The sequence below is a fragment of the Notamacropus eugenii genome, chromosome 2 (genome assembly GCF_028372415.1).
Source record: "Notamacropus eugenii isolate mMacEug1 chromosome 2, mMacEug1.pri_v2, whole genome shotgun sequence".
Lineage (NCBI taxonomy): Eukaryota > Metazoa > Chordata > Mammalia > Diprotodontia > Macropodidae > Notamacropus > Notamacropus eugenii.
This window is the reverse complement of record NC_092873.1, coordinates 154,790,591-154,816,491: the sequence shown is the minus strand read 5'-3', so window position 1 is coordinate 154,816,491 and position 25,901 is coordinate 154,790,591. Positions and strand designations below refer to the sequence as shown.

General features: G+C 34.1%; 1 protein-coding gene across 2 annotated transcripts in view; it reads left to right on the top strand.

Moving 5' to 3' along the window:
* Nucleotides 1-25,901, top strand: part of IBTK (inhibitor of Bruton tyrosine kinase) — an 80,216-nt gene that overhangs the window by 28,439 nt on the left and 25,876 nt on the right. For both annotated transcript variants that reach the window (XM_072642678.1, XM_072642677.1), the window contains 9 exons: nt 4,133-4,310; nt 9,778-9,952; nt 12,042-12,647; nt 15,171-15,257; nt 17,243-17,325; nt 17,420-17,457; nt 18,386-18,482; nt 20,290-20,391; nt 24,593-24,710. In XM_072642678.1, the coding sequence (XP_072498779.1) occupies nt 4,133-4,310; nt 9,778-9,952; nt 12,042-12,647; nt 15,171-15,257; nt 17,243-17,325; nt 17,420-17,457; nt 18,386-18,482; nt 20,290-20,391; nt 24,593-24,710 (1,484 nt within the window). The remainder of the gene's footprint in view (nt 1-4,132; nt 4,311-9,777; nt 9,953-12,041; nt 12,648-15,170; nt 15,258-17,242; nt 17,326-17,419; nt 17,458-18,385; nt 18,483-20,289; nt 20,392-24,592; nt 24,711-25,901) is intronic.

Genomic DNA, 25,901 nt, shown 5'->3' with positions numbered 1-25,901 from the left:
ACGTGTGTGCATTTGCATGCACATGCATGCGCACACACATACACACTCCTATATATTCACACATATATTTTACATGAATGACACAGAACCTTATGGTGACTGGAGAATGATTTGTTCTGTAATTTCATATAGCCTTTTTTTCTCCAGTGATGGAACTAAAGCACATTTTAGGGTTATCATCTTCTGTTTCATAGTCTGGAGTTTTAAAAGTTGAAATGCTAGCTTTATGGCTCCACCTACTGGCATATTTTAGGTATATACACAACTTTGTTTTTCAGTTTTATATTCAAATGAACCCTATGGAGTTTCAGACGAATGTTCTGTTATTTCCATTAATGAGGGGAAGGAGAGAAGAGTTAGGAATGAGCTAAAATAACACTTAAATTAGAAGTCTTTTGCATTTGGTTTTGGAATTACATTTGGACTATATACATTTACTATATATCTAGAGAACTAACTTGAGAAGAATGAGTTCAGTAAGCAAATGTTTATTGATTATATACTAAGCATTATGAAGTGTAACTTAATATTTATACTAATTCCTGGCATAGTCCATTCTAGGGATTGGTCCCTCTCATGTAAACCAACAATAAACCTTACCTGGGTCTGGGACCTGTGTTTCAAAGGTTTTCTTATTGCATAGTACATTAAGAGAGCAACCAGTCAATATCAGCCCATAAATATTAAGTACCTTCTTTGTGTGCCAGGTATTCTTTTAGCTGCTGAGAAAAAAGCTGAAATTACCAAAAGGCCTAGAGAGGATGTCTGAATAAAACCCTGGCTTATAAGTAGATAAACTAACCTCTTCTTTTTTCCATGAAGTAGTGTATGGGAGAAAAGGTGCTTTTTTTGTTTCTACAGTAGAGTGCTGAGGTCTTCACTTCACCTCAGAAGAATGTTCAGCCCTTGTGCAGCAGTCTGTAACTCGGGTGTCCTAACATTTATATAACACTGTGTACCACACACATGTTGTGTGTTACTATCTTATCTAATTTGATCCACTATAGAGCCCTGGGAGATAGGTATTATTATTATTATCCCCATTTGTATAGATGAGGAAACTGAGAAGGACAGAGGTGAAATGACTTGTCCAGCATCACACAGTATTTGACCTCGGGTCTTCCTGACTCCAGACCTGGCACTCTACCTATTGTGCTACCTAGATATAGTATGTAAAAGGTGATTTTTTTTTTTCAAGTTGCCTCTTTTATATTTTATATTCTTTTATGATCTGGGGCTGGATTCATTTTTCTGTAATAGCTTTGTGGCATGAGAGTAAGGTTATAAAATGTTACCTTTCCTTTCTAGCACTCTTTTTCAGAATTTGGTATATACAGTTCTGCAAACTGCCTCCCCCTCCCCTTGAGTTATCTGGAACTTCAGCCAAGTGTGATAATGTCATGCATACATTAATGTGTCACTGATTGCGCATTACAAAGATGAATTCCTAATGATTTGGTCTAAAATTCCCTATTAACCTAGAAATTGCAATAATGTTTCAAGGAAGGCAAAAGTAGTAGAAAGATTAGTTTTTTTTTATGCATTTAATTAATCCTAAATGATGGAATATTTGAAGGAACAACTTTAATGTAGTTAATTGCAGTTTTTTAAGCTATCTTATGTGTCTATTTTGGACAGTAGATGGCACTCCAGTCTCTTTTTTATGTCTGGTGGATGATGTTTCTTTAGCTTATATTTTTCTTGCATTTAGGGGAAAGTTTTCTCCAATTAGTACTCTACGTATAACTGCCTTTTGAATATAGATTTAACCATAGTTTCCTCTCCCCCGCTTCCATTACTGTAAATGAGTTGATTTTTTTCCCTTGAGATCTCCATAGATTGTGTTTTGGAAACTGATTGGTCTGGAGAGTACAATCCCTATTATCTCTGTGCATACTAATTTTTTTAAACTTTATATTTCTCTCTTCCTTTTGACATGTGGTCTGCTATGATCCATGGGTGTTTAAAAAAAAGATTCTACCTAATTATGACCGGATAACCATTTTTTGTGATGTGGTCCCCTTCAACAGTCTAGTGAACCCTTTGAACCCCTTCTTAGAATACTCTTTTTGAATACATAAAATACATAGGATTACAGAGAAAACCAATTACATTAAAATAATTGCCAAAATATTAAAAAAAACAAACTTATGAATCCAATTTTAAGAATCCCTGAATTATAAGCACTCTTATTATTAAATGTCAGCCTCATAAAAGGGAAAAAAATACAGTATTTTGTAGCCAAATTGCTTTCTGTCATGATAAAACATATTCTGAGAGTGAGATACAAAAGAAGGTATAAAGGCAATCCAAGAATAAATATGGTCTTGTTTGAGCAAGATTCTTATGTTATTTGACATTTTTTAAAAAGACCTGATAAATTAGTCCTCTACCTCTTTTTTTTTTCATTTACTTTTTAAATGATGTATTTATAGTTTGGGTTGGGTGCATCATAGGTATTTGTCAGTGTATCCCATCCTTCATCCTGACTCTCTCATAGAACTCTACCTTTTATGAAGAAAAACAGTAAAGCAAAAACAATTGACAAAATGATGTGCCAGATAGTGCATGCACATCCTACTCCCATTGTTTCACTCACCACTCAACTAACAGAAGGGAAATGAATGTGTTTCATTGTTTATTCTCTGGGACCAAGATTGACAGTTTTGACTGCCTTTACATAGCGTGTGTTCTTGTGCCTTTACCCAGCCTGCCCTCTACTTCTGTAATATATTCCATTCTCTTAGAATCCCTATTTTCCTTCAAAGCTCAGGTTAAGAGCTGCATGAATTATTTTCTGATCACTCTACCCAGCTCTCAGTACTTCTTTTCAATCACAGATTACCTGGGATATATTTATATAGGTACATATTGTATCTCCCAATAAAATGCCAACTCCTTGAGGACAGACTGTTTTTTTTGTATTTGTATTATTCCCCATTGCCAGCAGTGCTTAAACACAGCAGGTATGTAAAGTTTATTAATTAGCTTATTATAGTTATTGTGTCCATTGTCTGCCTGTTTGTGCTTCTCTTAAATCAATTTGTCTTCCTATGTTTGAGTTCCTCATATCCATTGTTTCTTATGACTTACTAGTATTCCAATATATTCATGTATGACAGTTACTATTGACAGTAACTATATGACAGTCATGTAGACAGTAACTATTCCCCAGTTACATAAGTTGTTGTTCAATCGTTTTAGTCATGTCTGACTCTCTGTGACCCCATTTGGGGTTTTCCTGGCAAAGATGCAGGAGTGGTTTGCTTTTTCCTTGTCCAGCTCATTTTACAGATGAAGAAACTAAGGTAAACAAGGTTGAATGACTTGCCTAGGGTTGGTCACTCAGCTAGTCATTGTCTGAGGCCAGATTCGAACTCAGGAAGCAGAGTCTTCCTGACTTCAGACCTGGAATTCTATCTACCTATGGCACCTACCTGGATACCTATTTTATTTCCAATTATTTTTGCAGCTACAAAAAGTACTCTAATGAATATTTGGTGATACTTAGAATCTTTATTTCTGTTTTTGACCTTGTGGCATATGGCCAGGAGCATCTAAACATAGATGGAAACCTTTCTAGTTTCTGCTGCTGACAAGTGTACCTGATGAAAGCTAGAATGAGGGCTGGGTGATTTGAGAACCTTGCCTTCTTCACTTTGTGTTCTGGCTCAAAATCATTTGTTTGGTGAGGCAAAGAGATTCTTGGGCCTTGCTAATATCTTGAAAGTTTTCAGATACAGAGGACTATAATCTCTGCCCAGATGTGGGTGTCACAGAGAAAAAATTTTATCTTTAGTCTGGGGGCACACTTCCTTGCTTTGCTGATGGGTTGTCTTAGCCTACTTTTATCACAAAAAGTCTTTGAAGTCATCACACCTATGGATACTAGAAGTGAGATGGATAGCAAATGAAGCCCAGAAGCCTCCTTTCCTTCCTCTCTCTCTTTCTCCTTCTTTTCCTCCTTCTTTCTTTGCTTCCTTCCTTTTGCATTTCTTTTATTCTAAAATGAAAATTTGAATATTCTAGTTAAAGTTTTTCAAAGATGTTTTCTTTAATTCTTACAAAATTTAGCTTTTGATTGATCAGATGTATTTTTTTGTTTTTCAATTGAATTTTGGTTTTGTTCTAGGTGTTTTGCTGGAAATCAGTTAGCAGCTACATGAAACAATGTCGATGGGCTTATGGTCGCCAGGTCTTCATGTCTGATATTGCTTTAAATAGAAATGAAATACTATTTGTTACCCAAGATGGTGAAGGATTTACAGGGAAATGGCTTGAAGAAGGAAAAAAGAATACTGAAAAGAAAGGTCAGTTTATGTGTAAGGAGTTTATTTTACATAAAAATACATGTCTCTCATTTTGCAAGTGGTCTTACTTTCTTCCCTCATTTTCACCTTTTAGTGAAATTGTTCCTTTCCTCACTTTTGTGTATATGCAATGGGACTTAATTTTCTAAAGCAGTTTATTTGCTTATCATAATGTACCAGCAGTTCATGAAGCTATAAATGTTTGGTATTTTGTTCTCTGACTAGAGGGAAAGTCAAAAGGAGAGTAGAATTTTACCTGTATTTGAACATTATTAAATTCTGTATATCAGAGCAGTAACATTGCCTTCCATTCTCGTAGTGCTCTTCAAGATCAGATTATTTGAAGAACAGAAGTCTTTTTTTAAACTAAACAATTGTGCGTAACATTTTTATTAATGCTTTAATTTATTATGGAAAAAGTAGAGATGGGTTTTGTTTACTCCTTTTTGGAAAAAATTCAAATAAATATAATTGAAAATAAAAATTATTTTATAATTTTGTCAGTTTGCACTCTTGTAAATAAGCAACTTTATCAGTTATCTGCAGAATGCTTTTAATTGGCTATACGTTTCATTAAATATACTTAATAAAGGTAAAGTGACTTGTCATACCAATATTATTCTGTACATGTGTTTTTTTGGTTTTAGCAGTTAGGAAATGCAAACTAATTTGAAATTATTCTCAAAATGTAAAATTAGGCTTATCAGTACCCTTGAAAAAGTCATACAACATTCACACAGTCTTTAAGAAACTGTGTTGTCTTAAAAGTTGGTTTTTAAATTGTTTTGTATTTAGAGCTTATTTTCCCATGAAATCAATGTTAGGAAGTTAGGTTCCCAAGCTAACTGACATAAAACTTCTTTATTAACAAATAATGTATCTAAAGCATGGGGGGAAATACATACAGTGTATGTCAGATCTACATCTTCTTCTTTTCCAATGGAATAAAGAATTCATTCTTTCTTTAGCTCTATCCAAAAGTGAGAGTAGGGACTCTGCCAGCACCAGATTACTAGTGCTGGTTCCTGAAGTTTGGGGAAAGTGTTTCAATGGAGAAGAACCTGTCATGTGTTTGAGGAGAGGTGGTGGTAAGGACCAGGAACTGGGATGTCAGTTTGTTGGGAAAGGGGTCATATGATTAGAGCTTCCCATTAGAAGGAGTTCTTGGTATTCTGGCACATTACCTCATCGATTATTTACAAGCCTTAGAAATTGGTATATTTATTTCACTTTCTCAGGACTGCTTTAGGAAATGTTACATACTGCACTTCTAACATTTTCTAATGACTATTCAAATTGTAAATGGGGGAATTAACAAAACTCTAAAAGGAAGTCACAAATAAGAATTAAATTGTGGGTACTTGTACATGAAAGACTGAAGGAAGGTTAGTTTTTGAGTTAATAGTGCTCAGGCTATTCAGGGCATTTAATTTGTCTCATGGGGCCTTTAAGTAGGAGATCAGAAGATAGAATGGAATGTAGTTGGGGCTATTACTGGGGTTAAGGGGAACAGTAGTGGAGAGGATAAAAGAAATGCATCTGCTGTGTTTGCTCCTTGCCACAACCTGTCCGGGCCTATTCAGACCCCACTCTGATCTTGATTTGATTCAAGATGGAAAGAATGGTATCAGAGTGAGGAAAAATGGGACAGGCTGGTACAATGTTGGAGCATCTGGAGAGAGGTGGTGAGGGGAAATACCAAGAGGTGGTATTAGAGAAGGATAAGGAATTCCTGTGGTCACCACCTTTTTCTCTGGTGGTTTTTTAAAAAAAATGAAATAGATGTAGGTAAATAGGGAATTGCTTAGGTTTCAAAACTGTGTGAATTATATTTTGTTATGTTTTTTGGAATTATCTGTAACATTCTACAGTTTATGATCAGGCATGGTTGACCCACCAAAATGCCATATGTAGTTTTACCATTATTATTATTTTATATTGTTCTAAAGTCTTGGTTTGATATCTTAATATGGCATGGAGGTGACTGGTTTTTCAAAGATTATACCAGTGGTTGCAGCCAAGATGGTGAAGTATAAGAGAAAGTAGTACAGCCAAGCTCTCTCACAGCTACTCCAGCAATGGTCTAAGAACACTAAACCAAATAGTTAAGGGGAAATCAAAGGAAAAACTACTGAGGGTCATCTTCTTAGCCCAAGATCACAAATTTCACTTACATGAATGTAATAACCAAATCAGGAACTATGGAACAGGATTCCTGGAATCATGGACTCATTGCTTAGAGTCTTGATATAATTGGACAGTGTAGGGCTTCTAGAACTTATCTTCTGATTTTATACTCAGCTTCTTGTCCAGGACAGTAACTTGGGCCTAGAACATGGACTCAGAACCCCAGGCATCACCCAGAGCATATTGTAGACTTCACCTTCATTAGCAGTGCAGAGAGTTCTCCTAGATGCTCTCACTCAGGGCAGCATTTCTGGGTTGCCCAGAACAGATTTCTGGAAGAATGACTAAACAAGCAAACAGAAAGATTAAGAATTATTGTCAGGCCGGAGATGCCCAGGGACATAAGCTCAAAACAGGAAAATAACTTAAAAACACCTACAAGCAAATCTCAAAGCGGAAAAACACAGCTTTACCAAAAGATCAATTAGAATTTTTAGAAGAAATCGTAAGAGTTGAAAAATGAGTTGAAAATGATATTTTAAAAGAAATGAGAACTATGGAGGCAAGACTTGGAAAAGAATTAACAACTTCGCACAAGAGATATAAAACCTAATCTAAGTAACAGTTGTCTTCCTGAAAATTAGAATGGATCAAACAGAATTTAATAATTTCTGAAGACTACAAGAAATAATAAAGCAAAAAGGTTGAAAAAATAGAAAAAAATGTAAGATGCTTCTTAACAACTGACTTGGAAAATACATCAAAGAGAGAATTTAAGAATTACTGGAACCTCCTTAAAGTCGTGACCAAAACAATAACAACAACAACAAAACCACAAAGAAAGTTCCTGGCTATATGTTTCAAGAAAACTGTGAAGGAACATTGCCCATATTCTGAGAGCCAGACAACAAAGCAAAAATAGAAAAAATCCATTGGTCACTTCCTGAAAGAAACCTAAAAATGTAAGTTCCTAGGAATATCATAGCCAAAAATTAAAGCTTTTAAGTCAAAGGAAAAAAATACTGCAAGCAGCCAGAATGAAATAGTTCAAGTACTGAAGAACCACAATTACATAAGAATTACTGAAGAGTTAGCAACTTCCATTCTAAAGGAGTGGAAAGCATGGAACACAATATTCCAAAAGGCAAAAATACAGGGTTGAAAAAAGAATAGCTTATCCAGCAAAACAGATAATCTTACAGGAGGAAAAAATGGATTTTTAATGAAATAGAAGACTATCAAGCATTTCTGATGAAAAGATTGGAACTTTGAACTACAAACACAGGAGTAAAGAAAAACATAAAAAGGTAAATACAAGCCAGTGGTTACAAAAAAAGGCTATAACAATGAAGTGTTTGCATTTTAAAGGGGGGAGGATATAAACTTCCCTAAAAAGTGGGATATCACCAGGGATCCTTGGATGGAATTTAATAACTTGAAGGGCCTGGGAATGATTTTTGTTATTTTGATGATCTTAGAAAGAAAGAAAATGCAGGGGGGGGAAATGATGCAGTAGGGAAGAAAAAGGGTAGAATGGGACAAGGAGAGAACTAATCTCACACAAGTAGAAATATATACAGTCAAGGAAAGAATAGGGGAGGTGGACACTTGCTCAAATTTCTCTTTGAACTGATGCAAGAGTGAAGTGAGCAGAATGAGTAGAACAATTTATGCTATAAAAACATTGTAAAAATGAAAAATTTTGAAAGACTTAAGAACTGATGAATGCAATGATCAATCATGATTCTGGAGGACTGATAATTTAGAATTCTGCCCATCTTGTGACATCTTGATGGACTAGATAGGCAGAATGAGATGTGTATTATAAGACATGGCCAAAATGAGAATGTGCTTCGCTTGACTACGTGTATTGGTTGCAGGAGTTTTCTTTTTATTTTGTTCCCAGTGGAGGAGGGGGTGAGAGAGATAAGCAGATGCTTATTAGGGAAAAAAAATAATATTTAATTTTTAAAAAAAGAGGAAAATTATGTTTTTTATTTAACTCTGAAATGGAGATGCTCTAAGGCTGAACTGAATGTGTATATATTTTTGAATTTTAAATAAAATGTAAGAAAAATATTATAGCAGTGTTGTACATGGTCTTGGAGTTTCTGTTAGAGTAAAGATATCTTATGATGGACTATATTTCTATTTTGTAAGACGTACCTAAGTTCCAAGAGGGCTGTCTTACAAAGGTTGGCCCCTATCCTAGTAATGTTTTTCATTACAGCAACTAATGGACATAATCCACTGAAGCATGGAGAAAATGTGATCTCTTGGTTTACCACATTGGTGTAATTCCCAACTATTCACTGTCTCTTGCCCTATCTATTCAGTCAGTTGCCTTATTTTGTTATTTCTACCTCCAGAATAATCTCTTATCTGTCCTCTTCCCTATATATGTAACTGCCATCATAGTTCAGATCCTTATCACCTCTTACCTAGCTAGTAGAACAGTCTCCTAAATTATTTTCTTGCCTCAGGTCTCTATCCACTCCACCTGTATTCCACACAGTTGCCAAAGTGATTTTTTTAAAATTCAAATTTTGCTTTCCTCAAGCAACTTCAGTGATTTCCTTTTATCTCTGAGCAGATATAAATTCTGTGTGTCATAAAAGCCGGCTTCAATCTATCTTTCCACTCTTACTATAGACATTGCTCTCTTTCACACAGTCTGCATTCCAGCCAGAGTGACCTTTTAACCATTTCTCCACGTAGAATTCAATTCTCTTTCTCTATGCCTTTGCACTGGCTGTCCGTCATGCCTGGAATGCCACTTCCTGATTAGGATTTCTACACTTTCTTCCAAGCCTCAGCTTGAGGACTGTAATTGTCATGAAGTGTTTCCAGATTCCTTTAGCTACCAGAACTGTTTGCTTAAATCAATCAACTTATGTATGTTTTGTATTTACATATATGTAAACTTATTGATCCTCCAAAGAACATAAGCTGCCTGAGGGCCAGGAGTATTTCAATTTTGCTTTTGTATCCTGTTGCTTAGCTCAAGGCTTGGCATCTAGGAGGTGCTTAATAAATGCTTGTTGATTGATTGAATGGAGTACCCATGGGAATGAATTCATAGATCTTTGGAGTGTCATGTTTAGTTCACGTCAGCAAACCTTTATTAAGCATCTCCTATGTGCCATTCATCATGTTAGGTGCTAGGGGTAATGACAAAAATAAAAGTCTCTGTAGAATGCTGTATGTGTACTATACAGAACACGTAGCTACTGTATAGCTGTTTTTTTTAAGAAATAAATGTTTTTTCCATTCTACTTATTTTGTTTTGTTGAATCATTAATCAGTGGATATTTAATTTTGTTGTTTTTGTTTTTAACAGAAGTTATGTCAAACCTCCATAATTCTTCATCAGATGGATCTTGTGTCTATGACACAAGTAGTGTGTATGAGAGAATTCGGCTTACGAAACTTACTTTTGTCCACAGAGCTGTCAGTATCAGCACAGATCCAAGTGGAAATAACTTTGCAGTTTTGCAGTCAGACCCTAAGACAAGGTAGACATGCTATTTAAAGTTTTATTTCTCTTTTGTTTTCTTCATGGAGAGGAGAATGGTATTTTTTCCCTTTATACATAATGTGATTCTCATTTAAATTGAATTTCCTGAGAGACTTATGTACTAGAGAGGTTATACAGAAAACAGAATTTTATTGGCCATAAAGATAAATCGATGAACTGCTTGCTGTTGAATAGCAAATACAATTCTGGCATATGTTTATAGTCTAATAGAAAAAGCTATTTAAAAAAATATTGCTGTAGAATTTAAATACCTGGGGCACTCTAAATTTGTAATTCTTTAACATCCTTTGTTTTACTAAGTTCTTTATGTATGCTCTCTCTCATCGAATTTTGATTTAGAAGTTTGAATCCTAAATCTGCCCCTTACTAGCACTGTGACCTTGATAAGTCACTTAACATCCCTGGGTTCTGATATCCTTAGCTGTAAAAAATGGAAATTTTTGCCATAGGTGACCTTGAAACTTCCTTTTAGTTTGAAGTCATATGATTCCCTTGGGACAGCACTGTGAAATAGAAAATACATGTTAGTATCCTCATTATAGACATGAGGAAACAGATTCAAGGGAGAGTAAGTCACTTGGTCAAAGTTACATCACCCTGAAGAAAAGCTCTGGCTTCTGATATCCATTGTGCTTTTCATAAAACCACAGCTATATTTGGATCCAAAAATCTTAGCATAAATATGTTATAAAATGTTCAAAAAATTCTTGGCACTTAGGTCTTCCAGAAAGTGAGATTTCAGTGCTTATAATGGCAAAGACAGTCATTTCTAGGAAGGTGTTTCACATTGTCATTCTGTATCCCATGTACTCTCATCATTTTTGTGAAGATACTAAAAAGTTAAAATAAACATCAGAGGCAACCTTGAATGGAAAAAGAGGTCAGAAAATGGTTTTATGCTGCTTATGGAGGAAGGATAAATTGGGGTGGGAGTTGGATCGAGCAGAGAGAAGGGTATGATTACAGGTTGATTTTGTGTGTGTGTATGCATGTGTACATATGCTATGTACATATGTATATGAGCACACATACATATGTACAATCAGCCTGTAACAAACATGTATATGTTTCTGTGGCTATATATGTATTTGCGTGTATTTCATTTATCCATCTGTGTATATTGCACCAAGTATACGTATATGTGTATTTATACATGTGTACATTGTGTTATGTCATGCACTCATGCACACATGCACACACATACAGGTACACATACACATGCATGTCTAGGGTCTTATTCTGGTACTCCTTGATTGAGTCTTTTCTAGTGGCTGCTTTTCTGAGTTACTGATTAATGCTCTCAGCAACTTGGAGTAGGAGATCCTAATCTTCTGTAGCCTAGGAATGCCTTTGAAGGCAGGAATTGTTTTTTCTCTCCTTATAAATTTAAAAAGAAATCTGAAAGAAAGCATAGATTGTGTGTGACATAGATTATGTGTGACAGGTGTACAGTTTTGTCCTGTGCTTTTACTGATGTTTAGAATATATTTTAAATTGCTTTCTTGTGGCAGCATGACCATATGAATAGGAAACCAGTCTTGTAGCTAGACGTATCTAACGTACTAGCTTTTGCTCGTTCAACTCACTTAACTTCTCAGTGCTCAAGCAAGACTATTATAGGGTGTCAAATGGTTGTTGATTTGCATTGGTAAAAGGAATTTTCTCACTAGGAGAACGCTATACCAGTGAAGACATTGGATGAAAAATATAACTTAATTTTTATTTTGCCTTTTTCTAAGGGGAACATGTCAAATACTCTTTCAAAAGTTTATTTCTGGAATTATCCTGTTGTAATGGTCAATACTGTTTTCAGAGAACTTCATATTTGTCCCTTCACTTTGAAAGAAAAGAATTGAGGACAAAAAATTGAGAATATAGAACATGTTAAAATAAAGAAAAGAAAATGGGTTAGTATAGTGGTCAGAATTGGGCACCATATTATTCTAGAAAATGATGAGTTGGAAGTTTCCTGAATGTAATACAATTGATATAAATTTTCTAATATGAAAAGTGTCAAAATTTCGTTTGTCATATTCTGAAAATGATTACTCTCTTTTGTTTATTAGCCTTTATGAAATTCCAACTGTATCTTCCTCATCTTTTGCGGAAGATTTTGGCACACTGTTGGAGGAAACAGATGAGATGGACAATACCCATGATGTAACGTTTCAAGTCGGCAATAAAACTTTCCCTGTGCACAAGTATATTTTGGCTATGCGATCACAATTTTTCAGGAAGCTATTCACTTCAGATGGTACTTCTGTCGATTGTCCAGATGTTTACCGCAAAGATGAAGATGCTGTAGGATGTGATCTCTTTGTTATAGAGAAGGTTCACCCTGATTTGTTTGCTTACCTTCTACAATTCATCTACACAGACACTTGTGATTTTTTAACTCATGGCTATAAGCCAAAAATGGTGTATAAGGAAAAGCCAGAAGAATATCAAGATACTCTAATTTCCAATTTTGATAAAATGAGTTTTCCTGAAGATGTTAATCAGAAGTCAGCACTGGAAGTTTATCGAAGTAATCAAGCCCACACAGTCAATGAAAGACAAAAAATTAAAATGAAGCATTCTAAAAAGGGCAAAAATGTGGGTGAAGATGTGAATCCTGTAAAGATGTTGCAAAGTGTTGCAAAAAAATTTGATGTCAGCAGTTTGAGTTGTAGGTATGGTAACATTTTGATATTTTTTACTGACTCCCATTCTCTTCCCATTGCATCTTTTCCTTTCTTCCTTGCTCCTCCCCTTCCATTTTGTTTTTATTTTGAAATTATGTACTTTTTTAGTTATCTGATAATTGTTTATATTCCCTTTCTCTATCCTTTCATGTCTATTTCTTTGATATTTTATAGGTAGATTTGTGATAATTATGCATCACTAAAGGAAAAGCAGGTAGATGAGGTAGTTTGCATTTTTCCTAGACCTTTCTATGATCATGAAACTTTGTTGTGTTCTGAGTTTGTTTCTGAAATTGAGTCTTTTGTAATTAGTATTTTAGTAAAGTAAATTCTCTTTTCTTGAGTGTAAAGAAATGCTAATTTTAATGACCTGGCTAACTGAAAGTTACCATATGCCATATAAAAATAGTCAGTGCTCAACTTTCACAGGGGTAATATTCCTAGAAAATAGTGCAAAAGTAAAAAATGTAAATGTTGATACACTGAACCTATAGGAAATAACAGGTTAAGTTCTTCCACCAAAAATTGCAATCTTTTGCATTGCTCAAAATATGCTTTTCTGCATACAATTTTTGTAACAAAACATTAATTCCATTAACCCCTTTTCTTAGCACAGTAACCATGGAATAACCCATAAAATGCAGTACGCAAAATACAGTTTCTAGCATGCAAAACATTTTTCTTGTTGATAATTTCCCAAGTACTCTGTGACTTTTTTTATGTTGTCATCTCAATTTTAAAAAAAATTTCTTTCGGACATATTCATTTTTTATAATACATGAAATCTACAGTACCATAAATACTGTACAGCAAATAAAATTCTTAAAAGTAAAACTTTTTTTAGCCTGAATCTTATCTGTCCCTGTGTCATATGGCTGTGTAAGGGCTTTGTATTGCAAAGAAAATGCTGTTATAAACCTCTCTACCTTGGCTGCCCTCTGAAAACCAAGGGAAAGATGGCTGGGACTTTAGTTGCTGCTCTTGGAAGACTTGTGTGGTTGGAAAAGTCTTGACATCACATTTGACACTGTTCCTCAACGCTGGTGGATGGAATTGAAGATCATAAAGGATGCACCAGCTTGGAATAATCTGACTTGTGCTGTTTGACATCCTTAAGGGTTTCAGAGTATGGGAGAATAGCAGAGGCAAGTTGGCATTTAACCTTGAGCCTCGATGTCTATCCAGGTGGTCAGTCATGCCAAGCCATCGTCGTATTCAATAAACTTGTGTGCATTGCACCTCTCATTTTTTTTCCTCTGTACCACGTGTAGCCATGAATATGTGTGGTTAACAATGTGAAAGTGAAAATGAAGTTACTGATAAAATCATTCAAATGCTTGAAGTCACGAAAGTTAAATGCACAAGTGTGGAAGATTGACTGTATATAATGTTGCTTATTTGCAAATAGCTAGAATAAAATAATATTTCATGGTAAAACTGTAGTAAACACAGTAGTCTTTGTTTCAAGAGGAACTTTAGTATCTTTAGTGTTTCAGTATCATCATTATGGCCACTGTTCATAAAAGGCAATCATTATTGAAATAAAATTGGATCATAGAGTTTTTTTTTATATGCCTTAATTATGGATCCCAAATTAGACTGTAAACTTTTTGAGGGAAGAACTTGAGTTTTGTACTTTACTCATGTGCATTGGTTCTTAAGACATAGGCTGTAGAGCTGGAAGGAACCTCAGAGGTCTTCCAGGCCAGCCTTCTTATTTTATGGATGAAGAACTTGAATCCCTGAGATGTTAGCTTAACCAAGCTCCACAGAATGCTAATGGCAATGCTAGTCCTAGAACCTTAGTTTCCTGACTCCTGAGCCATTGCTATTTTATAATTCATTCTTGTGACTGGAAATATTCTGAAATAGAAATTGTTTGTCACCAGTAAAGACTAGAAATTCAAAATTATTTATTGACAGAGAAGCAATAGTAAGTGTTGTTTTAACTAATATGTTTAGCCCTTCTTTATTACTACAGTTCTATCATTTCTGGGATCTACTCTTACAACGGTGTATCATAGTTGCCTGACCATGTTGCTTAACTAAATTTTGTAATGGTATTGAATTTAGGAAAGAATCAGGTGAGCAAAAAGCTACAAATTTGGAATTGATGAGAAAAACTATTTCTAATGATATTTGTTTTCTCCTTAGACTCTGTGGGGTGACCTTGTATATGTATATTTATATCACCTGTTCCTATGACATTAGAACTTCGGTCTTTTAACTATCTTTACTGATGAAGAAACAAAGGTGTAGAAGACTTGGGTGATTTTCGTAGGATCCTATATCATGATAAGATTAGAACTGATTGTCCTTAAGTTTCAATCAGGGACTATAAAATTAGGTCCTATTATGCAACCCGCTAAAGCAAAATGCTCCTTCAACTTCTGTGACACAGTGTAGATTTCTTATCTTTTTCTAGTGTTTAGAAATATATTCTATCTAGAAATTTTTTAGTTGTCAGGATGGAATTTTTATACAACATGGGCATTTTTGCTTATTTTGTAGACTGAATGGAGTCAAATTTGAAAATGGAAAAATCAGTGTTGTTACAGTAGAAACTGGAAATAAACCAAAACTAAATCGGAAACAGTGGTAAGTTGGAAAATTGAAGGGCTTTTTTTTCCCCCTCCTTTCCTTGATTTTGTTATTCAAATTAGGAAATGGGCTTAGATTTCACTTTAGGGTACCTTGCCTGTTCTGTCTTTTTATATGTTGCCACTCATCTTTCTTGGGGGTATGAGGGAGGTGTGCAGCAGTTGGTGCAGTACAGAAAACTATACACTAAGACAGAAGAACTTCACTTTTTTGATAGAGGGAATCCTTCCTCGTTGCTGTTTCTACCTTCCTTTTTCCTTTTCTCTTTCCTTATATCCTGGAATGTAAGTAACTTTAGTAGTATGATGACTATGTGTTGTTCTTGAAAAGGATTGATTTTTAAGGACATATGCATGCTAACTTGTCTAGAAAGACAAACACTTGTGATATGGTTTATTTCTTATATGTCTGCTTATTTTTTAATCCCCGTCTTAGTCATTTGCTATGACCATATTGTTGTTCAGTTGTTTCATTTGTATCCAATTCTTCATGACCCTACTTGGAGTTTTCTTGGCAGAGATACTGAAGTGGTTTGCCATTTCCTTCTTGAGTTCATTTTATAGATGAGGAGCTGAGGCAAATAGGGTTAAGTGACTTGCCTAGGGACACACAGCTAGTAAGTGTCTGAGTCCAAATGTTGAGTGCCTGTGACGACATACTGATTGGTTTTATGTTGTACTCTGTAACCACAAAAGAGAGAAATGTAAATTGGCTCCTACTTTAGTAGTCACACTCATGACCTTGATGTGAAACTTGATGCTTCAACCAAAAGTTCTAATGCTATTAGTTATGTCGTAGAATTCAGCAGTCAGTCAGTATCCAGTAAGTACTTACTATGTGCTGGTATGCTAAATACAGTTCAAGGCATACGTACTTGGGAGTTTTCTCAAAGGTGTTTATTACTGAGAGTACCAGAAAAATCATAGCACTATTTTACCTATAAGGTTCCATGGTATGAATCTTTATATGATAGCTATCTAGTACACATTTATATACCCACATACACACACCCACAGCACGTACACACAGATAACCAACTAGCTAATAAATACTGGGGGTGGTTGCCATTTTCTGTCATTTGCATTTTCTCTTATTAGAAACTCTTTAGAATAATTTTATTTTATCTTCAGGGCTCATGAAGTAGAAACTTTGCATAAAAGGGTTGTCTTTATATATAACTTTACTAATTTTCTCTTTGAAATTCTAACTCTGCTCTATAAATGTCCTGTTTTATTCAAATATGTTATGTGTATCTACATACTTTTGGGGGGCTATTGTCTCAGTTAAATCAACCAGCATTTAATTAAGTACTTAAACATTTCTCTTTTCTCCTTTCTACCTTCCCCACATAAAAAAAAAACAAAACAAAACCACAAACATAAACATAAACAAATCTCTTGTAATAAATAAGCACATTCAAGCAAAACCAATTCCCATAGTGTCTCTTTCCAAACATCTGTTTCGTCCTGCATCAAGTCCGTTACCTATCTTTCAGGAGGTGTATAGCATTCTTCATCATCTGTCCTGTGAAATCAGGGTTGGTCATGGCGCTGAATAAAGTTCTAAAGTTTTTTAAAAGTTGTTTGCTTTTACATCATCATTATTATTATATCAGTTTTTCTGCTTCTGCTCACTTCATTCTGCTGTATTTAATACAAATCTATCTAGATATCTCTGAAACTCTCTTTTAGTGTTTCTTACTGAACAACAGTATTCCATTGCATTCATATACTGTACTTTTTCCAGCTATTCCCAAATGATGGACACCATCTTAGCTTCTTGTTCTTGGCCACTACAAAAACTGCTACAGAATTTTTTTTTCTTTGTTCTATTTGGTGGTTAAACTGCCTGGCACATTGTTAGTGCTTAGTAAATGCTGTTTTTGAAACTAGTAAAGACTTAACCTTTTAATATGAAGAAATGGCCTTATTTTTCCAAGCAAAGAAATGCCATTTGCTTCAGATATGTATTTTGTTTTACAGTTCATTTCTTTGTGATGTAACCATGAAGTCAGTGGATGGGAAAGAATTCCCCTGTCACAGATGTGTACTTTGTGCTAGGCTTGGTATGTATATATATGTATACAGTTTCATAATTTATCTCCTACTTGCATACTTTTACTGCTATTATTAAATTAATTTTTTGTTTTTCTCTCCCAGAATATTTTCATAGTATGCTGAGTAGCTCATGGATTGAGGTATGTTTTTAAGTAGAAACATATATATCATGTTTGTTTTTACATCATTATTTATAGTTTTTCTGCTTCTGCTCACTTTATTCTGCTATATTTAATGCAAATCTATCCTGATATCTCTGAAACTGTCTTTTATTGTTTCTTACTGAACAGCAGTATTCCATTGCATTCATATACCATGCTTTTTCCAGCTTTAATTATACCTAGAAATTATTTTCTAAATATACCCATGTCTATGTCTCTATACTAACAGAACATTCAAACTCTCTCTGGTAAATAAACTTTTAAGAAGTTTAACAATATGCATATCTTCTTCAGTAATCCAGTCCCTTGTAACTATTGTGTTATATTCTAATCCACTGGATTTATATTATATTATAGTTTGGTTTGTTTGTTAATCTCATATAAAACATGGTTTTATTTTGAAAGATTGATTTTTAAACGTTTTGAAAATTATTTTCTTTAATGTGAGCTGTGTGACAATGCAAATAGCTTTTGAAATATTTCTCAGACATATCACTCAACTCTATTTTCCTTTTGCATAAGTCTTTATTCATTTAATATAAATTTTTGTTGAATTCTACCAACAAAATGAGCATATGAAAAATAGTTAACATTTAGTACTTAAAACTGGTAGTAAAAACAATGCAATTAAATTTTATTATTTGGATATACTTAACTTTTTGTCAGCACCATCTTGTTCGTAGATAATGTATTTTGTTTTTTATGATTTATAAAAGTAATATTTTTTTATTCGTTGGTATATGTTTGACATGTTTAGAAATAATTTCTGTAGTGTTACGTATTTAAACCTGATTCTCTGAGGAAGTTTGTGATCTCTATACTTTAAAACAAATTACAATACATATATGGTGTGTGTGTGTGTATATACATATGTAAAAAAAAATTGCATGTATTAAACTTTATTTAGGCTTCCAGTTGTGCTGCTCTGGAAATGCCAATACATTCTGATGTACTACAAGTTATCTTGGATTACCTTTATACCGATGAAGCCCCTGCAATAAAAGGTATTACAACAAAATAGAGAATTTTATGTATTTGGGCATAATTATAAACAATTTACTGGTTAATATTCATTTAACTAAATTAAAATGAAATAAACTTTCAATTAAGTGTTTCAACTGTTTTCATAAAGATACAGGAATATTATTTGGCCATTATGGCGGAAGATTTTGGTGTTTTTCAGAACAGTATAAATTTTATACATTTGAGCAACCAAGGTAAATGTGACAGCTTAGTACCTCAATAAATAGTCATTAAACATTTGTTAAATTCCTACTATGTGCCAGGTCCTGTGTTAAGTATTGGGGGTACCAATATGAAAAAAGACTATAATCCTTGCCCTCAAAGAGCTTAAAATCTAATAGAGGAAGACAGAACACAAAAGGAAGCTGAAGTGAGAGAAGAGGATGAGAAGAAGCTACCTGTGTCTACCCAACCTTCTCTCTGAGATAGTTGATTTATTTCTTGACTGCCGCTCCTCCCCCCCCCCCCCCATATTCATCTGTAAATCTAGCATGGCACTGTAAGAATAAGGGCCATTAAGAAATGTTTGCACCATGACCCTTACATGACTCTTATTTTATATTTGTTGCTTCATAGTGTTGCAAAATGCAACAAGATGAAAAACTTTTTCTAGAGTCTTAAAATCTGGATAAGACATGAAAAGATAAAGGGAACCTTTGAGAAGTTATGGCTCCTTGATAGAATTCAATTCAAGTGCATATTCTTTTAGAGTCCCTTCAATAATTGTCATATTTTAATCATTCTTAAATCTGTTCCAGAATGAGTTCTTGAATAGTTCACAGAATACCAAATTGTCTCTTAGATTTATGAGGTCAAGACTTGCTGTGTAACAAATATCTTCTTTTAAACAAAGAGAATGATGAAATTTCTGCTGTGATATTTCATATTCTTTACTTTTATGTACAGCATATCCATTTAGCCACTGTCTGTAATTCATGCAAACCTAGAACTCATCTGTCTTGCAGAATTTAATGTATATCTGTACTAAATGAGACATTTAACTAATAAGTTAATTGTAATGTTTTTCAGGTAAGATGTTATGGTAATTTTAACTATCTTTTGATTCAGTAATTAAGTTCAACAAACATTTATTCATTATAAAACTTAGGTCCTTAATTAAGAGTCTCTAAGCTTCAGATAGAGGTGATCCAGCTTTCCAGTCATGCTACCATCCATGGGTAGAGATGATTGAAGATTGACTCAGAAAATATTATAGACAACTATATTCAAACGGAAGAATGTATAAAGAGCATTATATATATAAGTGGCACAAGTACATTTCCTTCATCAGAAAACAAAGAGAGTACTGTAGGCATTGTATTCTAGAATGTCTCCTGTGGTCCTGGAATAGTAAAAGCTGTTTTGAACAACTTTGTGCCTCTATAGACCTCATTATGTTTACTTTTATGAGAGATATCTGGTAGAACTAGGTTGGGCCTATGGGAAACTAATTCAGCATCCCAGTAACTAGACTATTGGTGTTAGCTAGAATTAGATTACTTTGGGCATTATTTTTAATATGCCAAGGTATTTTAGTATACTTACAGGAGTCATTAAAATGTTAATCAATCTAGAATAAGACGTTCCTTACTTTAAAACTTATAAACAAATAGCGTTATTATTGTCTTTTATGCCACAGCAACCTTTAAAATGTTTTTCTTCTCATAATACCATATGCTACTTTTCTATATTTGGTTACTTAATAGTTTTTTGGTTTGTTTTCTCCATTCTATATAGCTTACAATGTTATTTTAATAACATGATCAAAGGTTTTTTTTTTATATTTAGACTCTCAAAGTGTGGAATTTGTTTGTAATGTTCTTGTGGTGGCTGATCAACTACTAATAATTCGATTGAAAGAAATCTGTGAAGTAGCAATAACAGAAAAACGTGAGTATTTTTTCTGTGAGTACTGTTGCTTTCAAGTTGATGTGGGCTATTTTTTAACTTGAGAGAGATAATCCTCACTACAAAAGCAGCATGGTGTAGTGGACAAGAAAGCTGACTTTGGAGTCAGAAAATCTGAATTTGGATTCTGTCTTTGACATATATTGACTTTTGGCCCTGGATAAACCATTTTATCCCTTAGTGCAGCTCTCACAAGGGAACTCTGATATTATAAGTAGCAGAGCAAGTGCCTATTTGCATTGTTTAATAGAGAGAGTTTCCTCACTGTAAATTCCCTGTATCCTTGAAATAGGTCTGATTTTTTTTTTTTAAACAAGATTATGGTAATTTATATTTTGCATGCATCTTTGAGATTTGCATAGCAAATCATAGTCCTGTCAGGTATGCAGTAAAAATATTATCCCTATTTGTTGGTAAAGTGATCTGCCCATTATCATGTAAGATTTGAAGTAGGTCTATAACTGCAAGTGAAGGATTCAATCCACTGAGCTATACTTTCTGTCAGTTTCAAAAAGGCTTGAATAATGGGTTTAGTGTGATTTCAACCTAACTTAGAAACTTGAAATGTGAGAATTTGAAAGTAGAACCTTTAACCTTGGTCACATTTTTATGGAGGCAGCTAGGTGACTGAGTGAATAGAGTGTAGGGCTCAGAGTCATGAAGACCTGAGTTCAAATGTGACCTCAGAAACTTACTAGCTGTGTGACCCTGGAGAAGTCACTTAGCCACAGTTTGCCTTAATCTGCTGGAAAAGGAAATTGCAAACCACTCCAGTATCTAGGCCAAGAAAACCCCATAGACAGTATGGTCCCCCATGATCACAAAGAGTCGAACACAACTGCACAACAAAACAAAAACCATTTTCAATACATTGAAGTGGGCTGCTTCAACTTTATTCCCTTTCTGTGGAGTCTCAGGTCCTTCTGACTTTTTCATTACTGAGCCTTTAATCAAATACTTTTTTATGTAGGCTGCCTGTATTAATTACGATTTCTCTGGCTAACATCAAAACTGATTTCTTTAGCAAGTCAGTTTTGTGTTTTCCAATGTTAGACAAACCTTTCTTGCTTTGCTTTTCCAGATAATGCCCATTGACATGTTTGCAGGCTGATATACTAGAACCATTCTGTGCCTGCAAGCCTGTGTTTTAGCTGGTAACCACTGAGCCTACTCGTATCTTCTATGTTATCTTGTTTAATGATGTGTCTGAAGCCATGGCATAAATTTCATTTTTTGTTGTTTGTTTTGTTGATGCCTTTTGTTTTTAAATCAATCCAATATACCCATCCTTCCGTGTTCCCTACCTAGAGAACCTTTCCTTACAGCAGATTAAAACAAAGTGAATAAAACCCATTCATAAAATGAAATCAACTTTACATAGTATCTGATAGCATATTCAACATTGCTTTCTCCAAACAAAAGGAGGAAGGTACATTTTCTGAACACTTATCTGGGACCATGCTTGGTCATGATGATGATACAGTGTCCAGTTTTATTCTTTCCACTTACATTGTAGACATTAAATATTTTGTTTACATCAGTGTGCCACATTTTGTTTAGCCATTTCCTAATCAGTACCCCCACCCTCACTTTGTTTATAGTTATTTGTTATTACAAAAAGTGCTGCTGTGAATATTTTGGCATTTATAGGAACTTTATAGCTTTGCTTTCCATGGGGTATATGTCCAAAGAGGATAAATATTTTATTTTGCTTAATTTTTTGCTGTATTTTGAGCTCTTTTTTGAAACTCTTGTATACTTATAAACTGATTTTTATCTGATCTGAAAACTCAGAAGAGTTTTCTAAGTATGTCTTGTAGAAATGGGGTCTTATTACTTGATAGTCTTATCTACACATTCTAGTAAATCCTTAAATTTACAGGAGTATACATGAGCATGTATGAAAACTTTCTTTCTCTCTCTTCTTCTCTTACACACACACATACAGACACATGTGCATGCTTTCAGGGTAAGGTAACTTAAAATTCTTCAAAATTTTTTTTTCATTTAAAATTGACATTAAAGATTTGCTTGATATATTATACATTATATATTATTGGATTTAAGTGAATGCATTACATGTTATTTAAATGATATTTTCATAATATATATTTATAATTAAAGTCATTTAGCCAGAATTTCATATTCAGAAAGCTTTTAAGTAGTTAATTGCATATGGAGTATATATACTGCCCTGCTCTCTAGGAGTTTTTATTCTAAGATGCAGAATATATTAGCCTCAGCAAATATTTTGTTTCAATCTCACTTACTTTTATTATGCTATATACTCTCAGACTTCTTTATTTTGCTTAATTTAAAATAGTTTTCTAAAAGGGTTGGAACAATTCACAGTATGCCAACAGTATTTTACTATACCTTCCATGCTACTTCAACATTGACTATTTCTGGGTTTTGTTTTTTTTTTTAGTGTTAATGGGTTGAGTTGAAACTTGAGAGTTGTTTTAATTTGTAGTTCTCTTAATGATTTGAAATAATGTTTTGTCTGGTTTTTAGTTTCCAGTTTTTGGCTTATTAAAAAACTTGGTCAGAATACCTTAGTAACATTTTTCAAATTCTACGAATTGGTGTGACCATATAATCAATGACATCATGGCAAGACCCTTAAACAAAACAGCTGGTAAAAAGAATTCTTTTCTGGGACAATAATCAAATAACATATTTATATGTATTTTTAAGTTTATTAATTAAATGTACAACAGTGTCAGAAATAATATCCTAATATGTATATACCTTGCCAAAAAGTCATCAGATGTGCAGTATTTTTTTCCTGTCATGAACTTCATGCAGCAGAAGACTCTTGGTTCTTGTTAAAATGAGAGAAAAGGATATTTGACAAATATTTAAGCAGTTACTTCCTATATTTTGACTTGCATATGAAGTTGTTTTATACAGTTAAGCATTTCATTGTAAAATACTGTTGCCCTTCCTGCCTGTAAAGTGTGTGTGTGTGTGTGTGTGTGTGTGTCTATAGAACAACAACAGAAAAACTAATTGCAAGACTACTGAAAGAAACGGTAAAAGAGGGGTATAGAAGGGTGTTTGGATTTATGGGAATGGGAAGATAGGGAAGGGATCCTTGGGGGAGGTAGGCAAGTAATAGGAGGGCAGGGTAGTAGGTAAAAGTAAAGTAGAAGAGTCAGGAGGGATAGGAAATGAGAGATATGCACAAACATAAAAATGAAGATTGGGAGCAGAATTTGTTTGGGAAAGTATATGTCTATATATGTATGTATATGTGTATATGTGTATGTATATATCTATAGCTATAGAGAAACATATCCAAACTTAATGGTAGCCTTCTGGGGGAGAACAAGAGAGAGAGGAGGGGAAAAAAAAGAACGAAGTAAAAAAGTGCACAGCAGAGAGCAAAAGAAAAATTAAAAGGAAGCAAAGAAATGATTTACAGTTCTCAACACAATGTGTATTATTTATCATACAGGCTTTCTTGAAATGAAAATTGTTACATATTTTAAGTCCTCTCATGTTCTGCTATGTACATGACATGCTATTTTTTTCTTTCTCACTTTGTATTTAAGTCCCAATATTTAAGCTTATGATATGTTTTTGTTTTTTTCTCTATTCTATATTTGTGTTCTGGTCTTTGAGTCTAAAATAAAAAAAGAGGTGCTGTATGCAACCTCAAAGTGAATACCAACTTAAAAGTAATACTAATTTGTATGCTACATACAGGTTGAGAGAATTATTTATTTCTCCTATGTGGTCTCATTTTCACCAACCCATTTCATTCAGTAATTTTACAGACTACATTGTTACATTAGTCAATAAGCAACATACTGTTAACATTTATGTTAAAGTTAAAACTTCTGAACTTATAATTATTCTAATATATTTGGTAGACAAAAGATTTTCAAAAATTTTCTGTACTACTATTAAAATGACTTGTTAATATTATATGTGATTGTTTTTCTTATTCATTTGTTTTCCTTGTAACTAAACATCTCAGTTTGCGTGTCTCTTGAATCTGTGGCAGAGTTGGTTGAAAAACTGTGTTGTATATCTGTTTCTATATTTGTTATCTTTGTGAACAAGTTTGATCCTATTTTTTATTGTTTTGAGCTCGGATTCAGCAATCCTTGGAATTAAGTACATGTTGTTCCTTGAAATGACAATTTAGCTAATTTTAATAACTTTTCTTTTTCAGTTACTCTAAAGAATGCTGCCATGACATTGGAGTTTGCAGTAATGTATAATGCTGAACAACTGAAACTGTCTTGTTTACAGTTTATGGGGCTAAATATGGCAGCTTTACTTGAAGCAAGGTAGGTATGGTAAATGAATTCTGTAACTTGTTAAATAGATATTTGTATATAATGGTAAATGTTAATAGAGTTATTTTAAAAATTATTGATCTCAGGGTCTAGTTAAGTTGGGAGTTAAAAGTAACAGTAATAACTGATCTTTAAGATGCTATAGAAAGTTTTTTTATATTATTTATTATACTAGAGCCTCACAACCGCCTAGTAAAGTTCATGGTACAAGTAGCGTTTGGCCTTTTATTTTTTTTTTTACCTTAATCTGGAATTTCGTTAGCATAGGGAATTTGTTGCATAGATGCTTCTACCAGTACAGATTAGAAAAATCATCTGTAGCATATATTCTTAAGAGAGATGACTGGTACACTGAGAAAATCAACAGTCAAAAAGCATTTATTAAGACCTCTATGTGCCAGGGATTGTGTTAAGAGCTGAGGATTACAAGGGAAGACATTAACTCATGTCTCCACCTCTCAAAGCACATTGGGGGAGACAATTCGAAAAACCATGCATATGGGATATACACAATGTAAATGAAAGCTGATCTCAGATGGAAGGCCCTAGGAGTATGTGTGTGTTGTGGGGGGTGGGGGGGGGGTGGTGGAGGGGACGGAGTGACTAGGGAAAGGTCGGATTTATGCCGAAGGTGAGATTTGAATTGAGTCTTCAGGGAAGCCAGGAGGGTAGAGGTTTAAAGAGAGAGTATTCTAGGCCTAGGGTATAAAGAGCAAAGGCATGGAGTTAGTAGAATGGAGTATTATGTGAGAGAACAGTAAGAAGGCCAGTGTGGAATGATTGTCGGGTATGTGGAGAAGAGAAAAGTATCAGACTAGAAAGGTAGAAAGAGTCCTGGTTGTAAAAATGAAACAGGGGATTTTATGTTTTATCTTGGATGTAATGTGGAACTGGAGTTCAATGAACGGGGACATGGTGGGAGAAAGTGTGATGTAATCTGACCTGGACTTTAGGAAAATCACTTTGACAGTTAAATGAAAAATGGATTTGATGTGGGAAGAGACTCAATGAAGGGAGAGCAACCAGAACATGACTGCAATAGTCCAGGCATGACGTGAGAGTAACTTTGTTAGAGGAGAGAAGGGGACACATCCAAGAGATGTTGTGAAGAGAAAAATGGTGAGATCTGGTAATAGATTGGCTACATGAGTTGAAATTAAGTGAGGAATTGAAATTGAAATT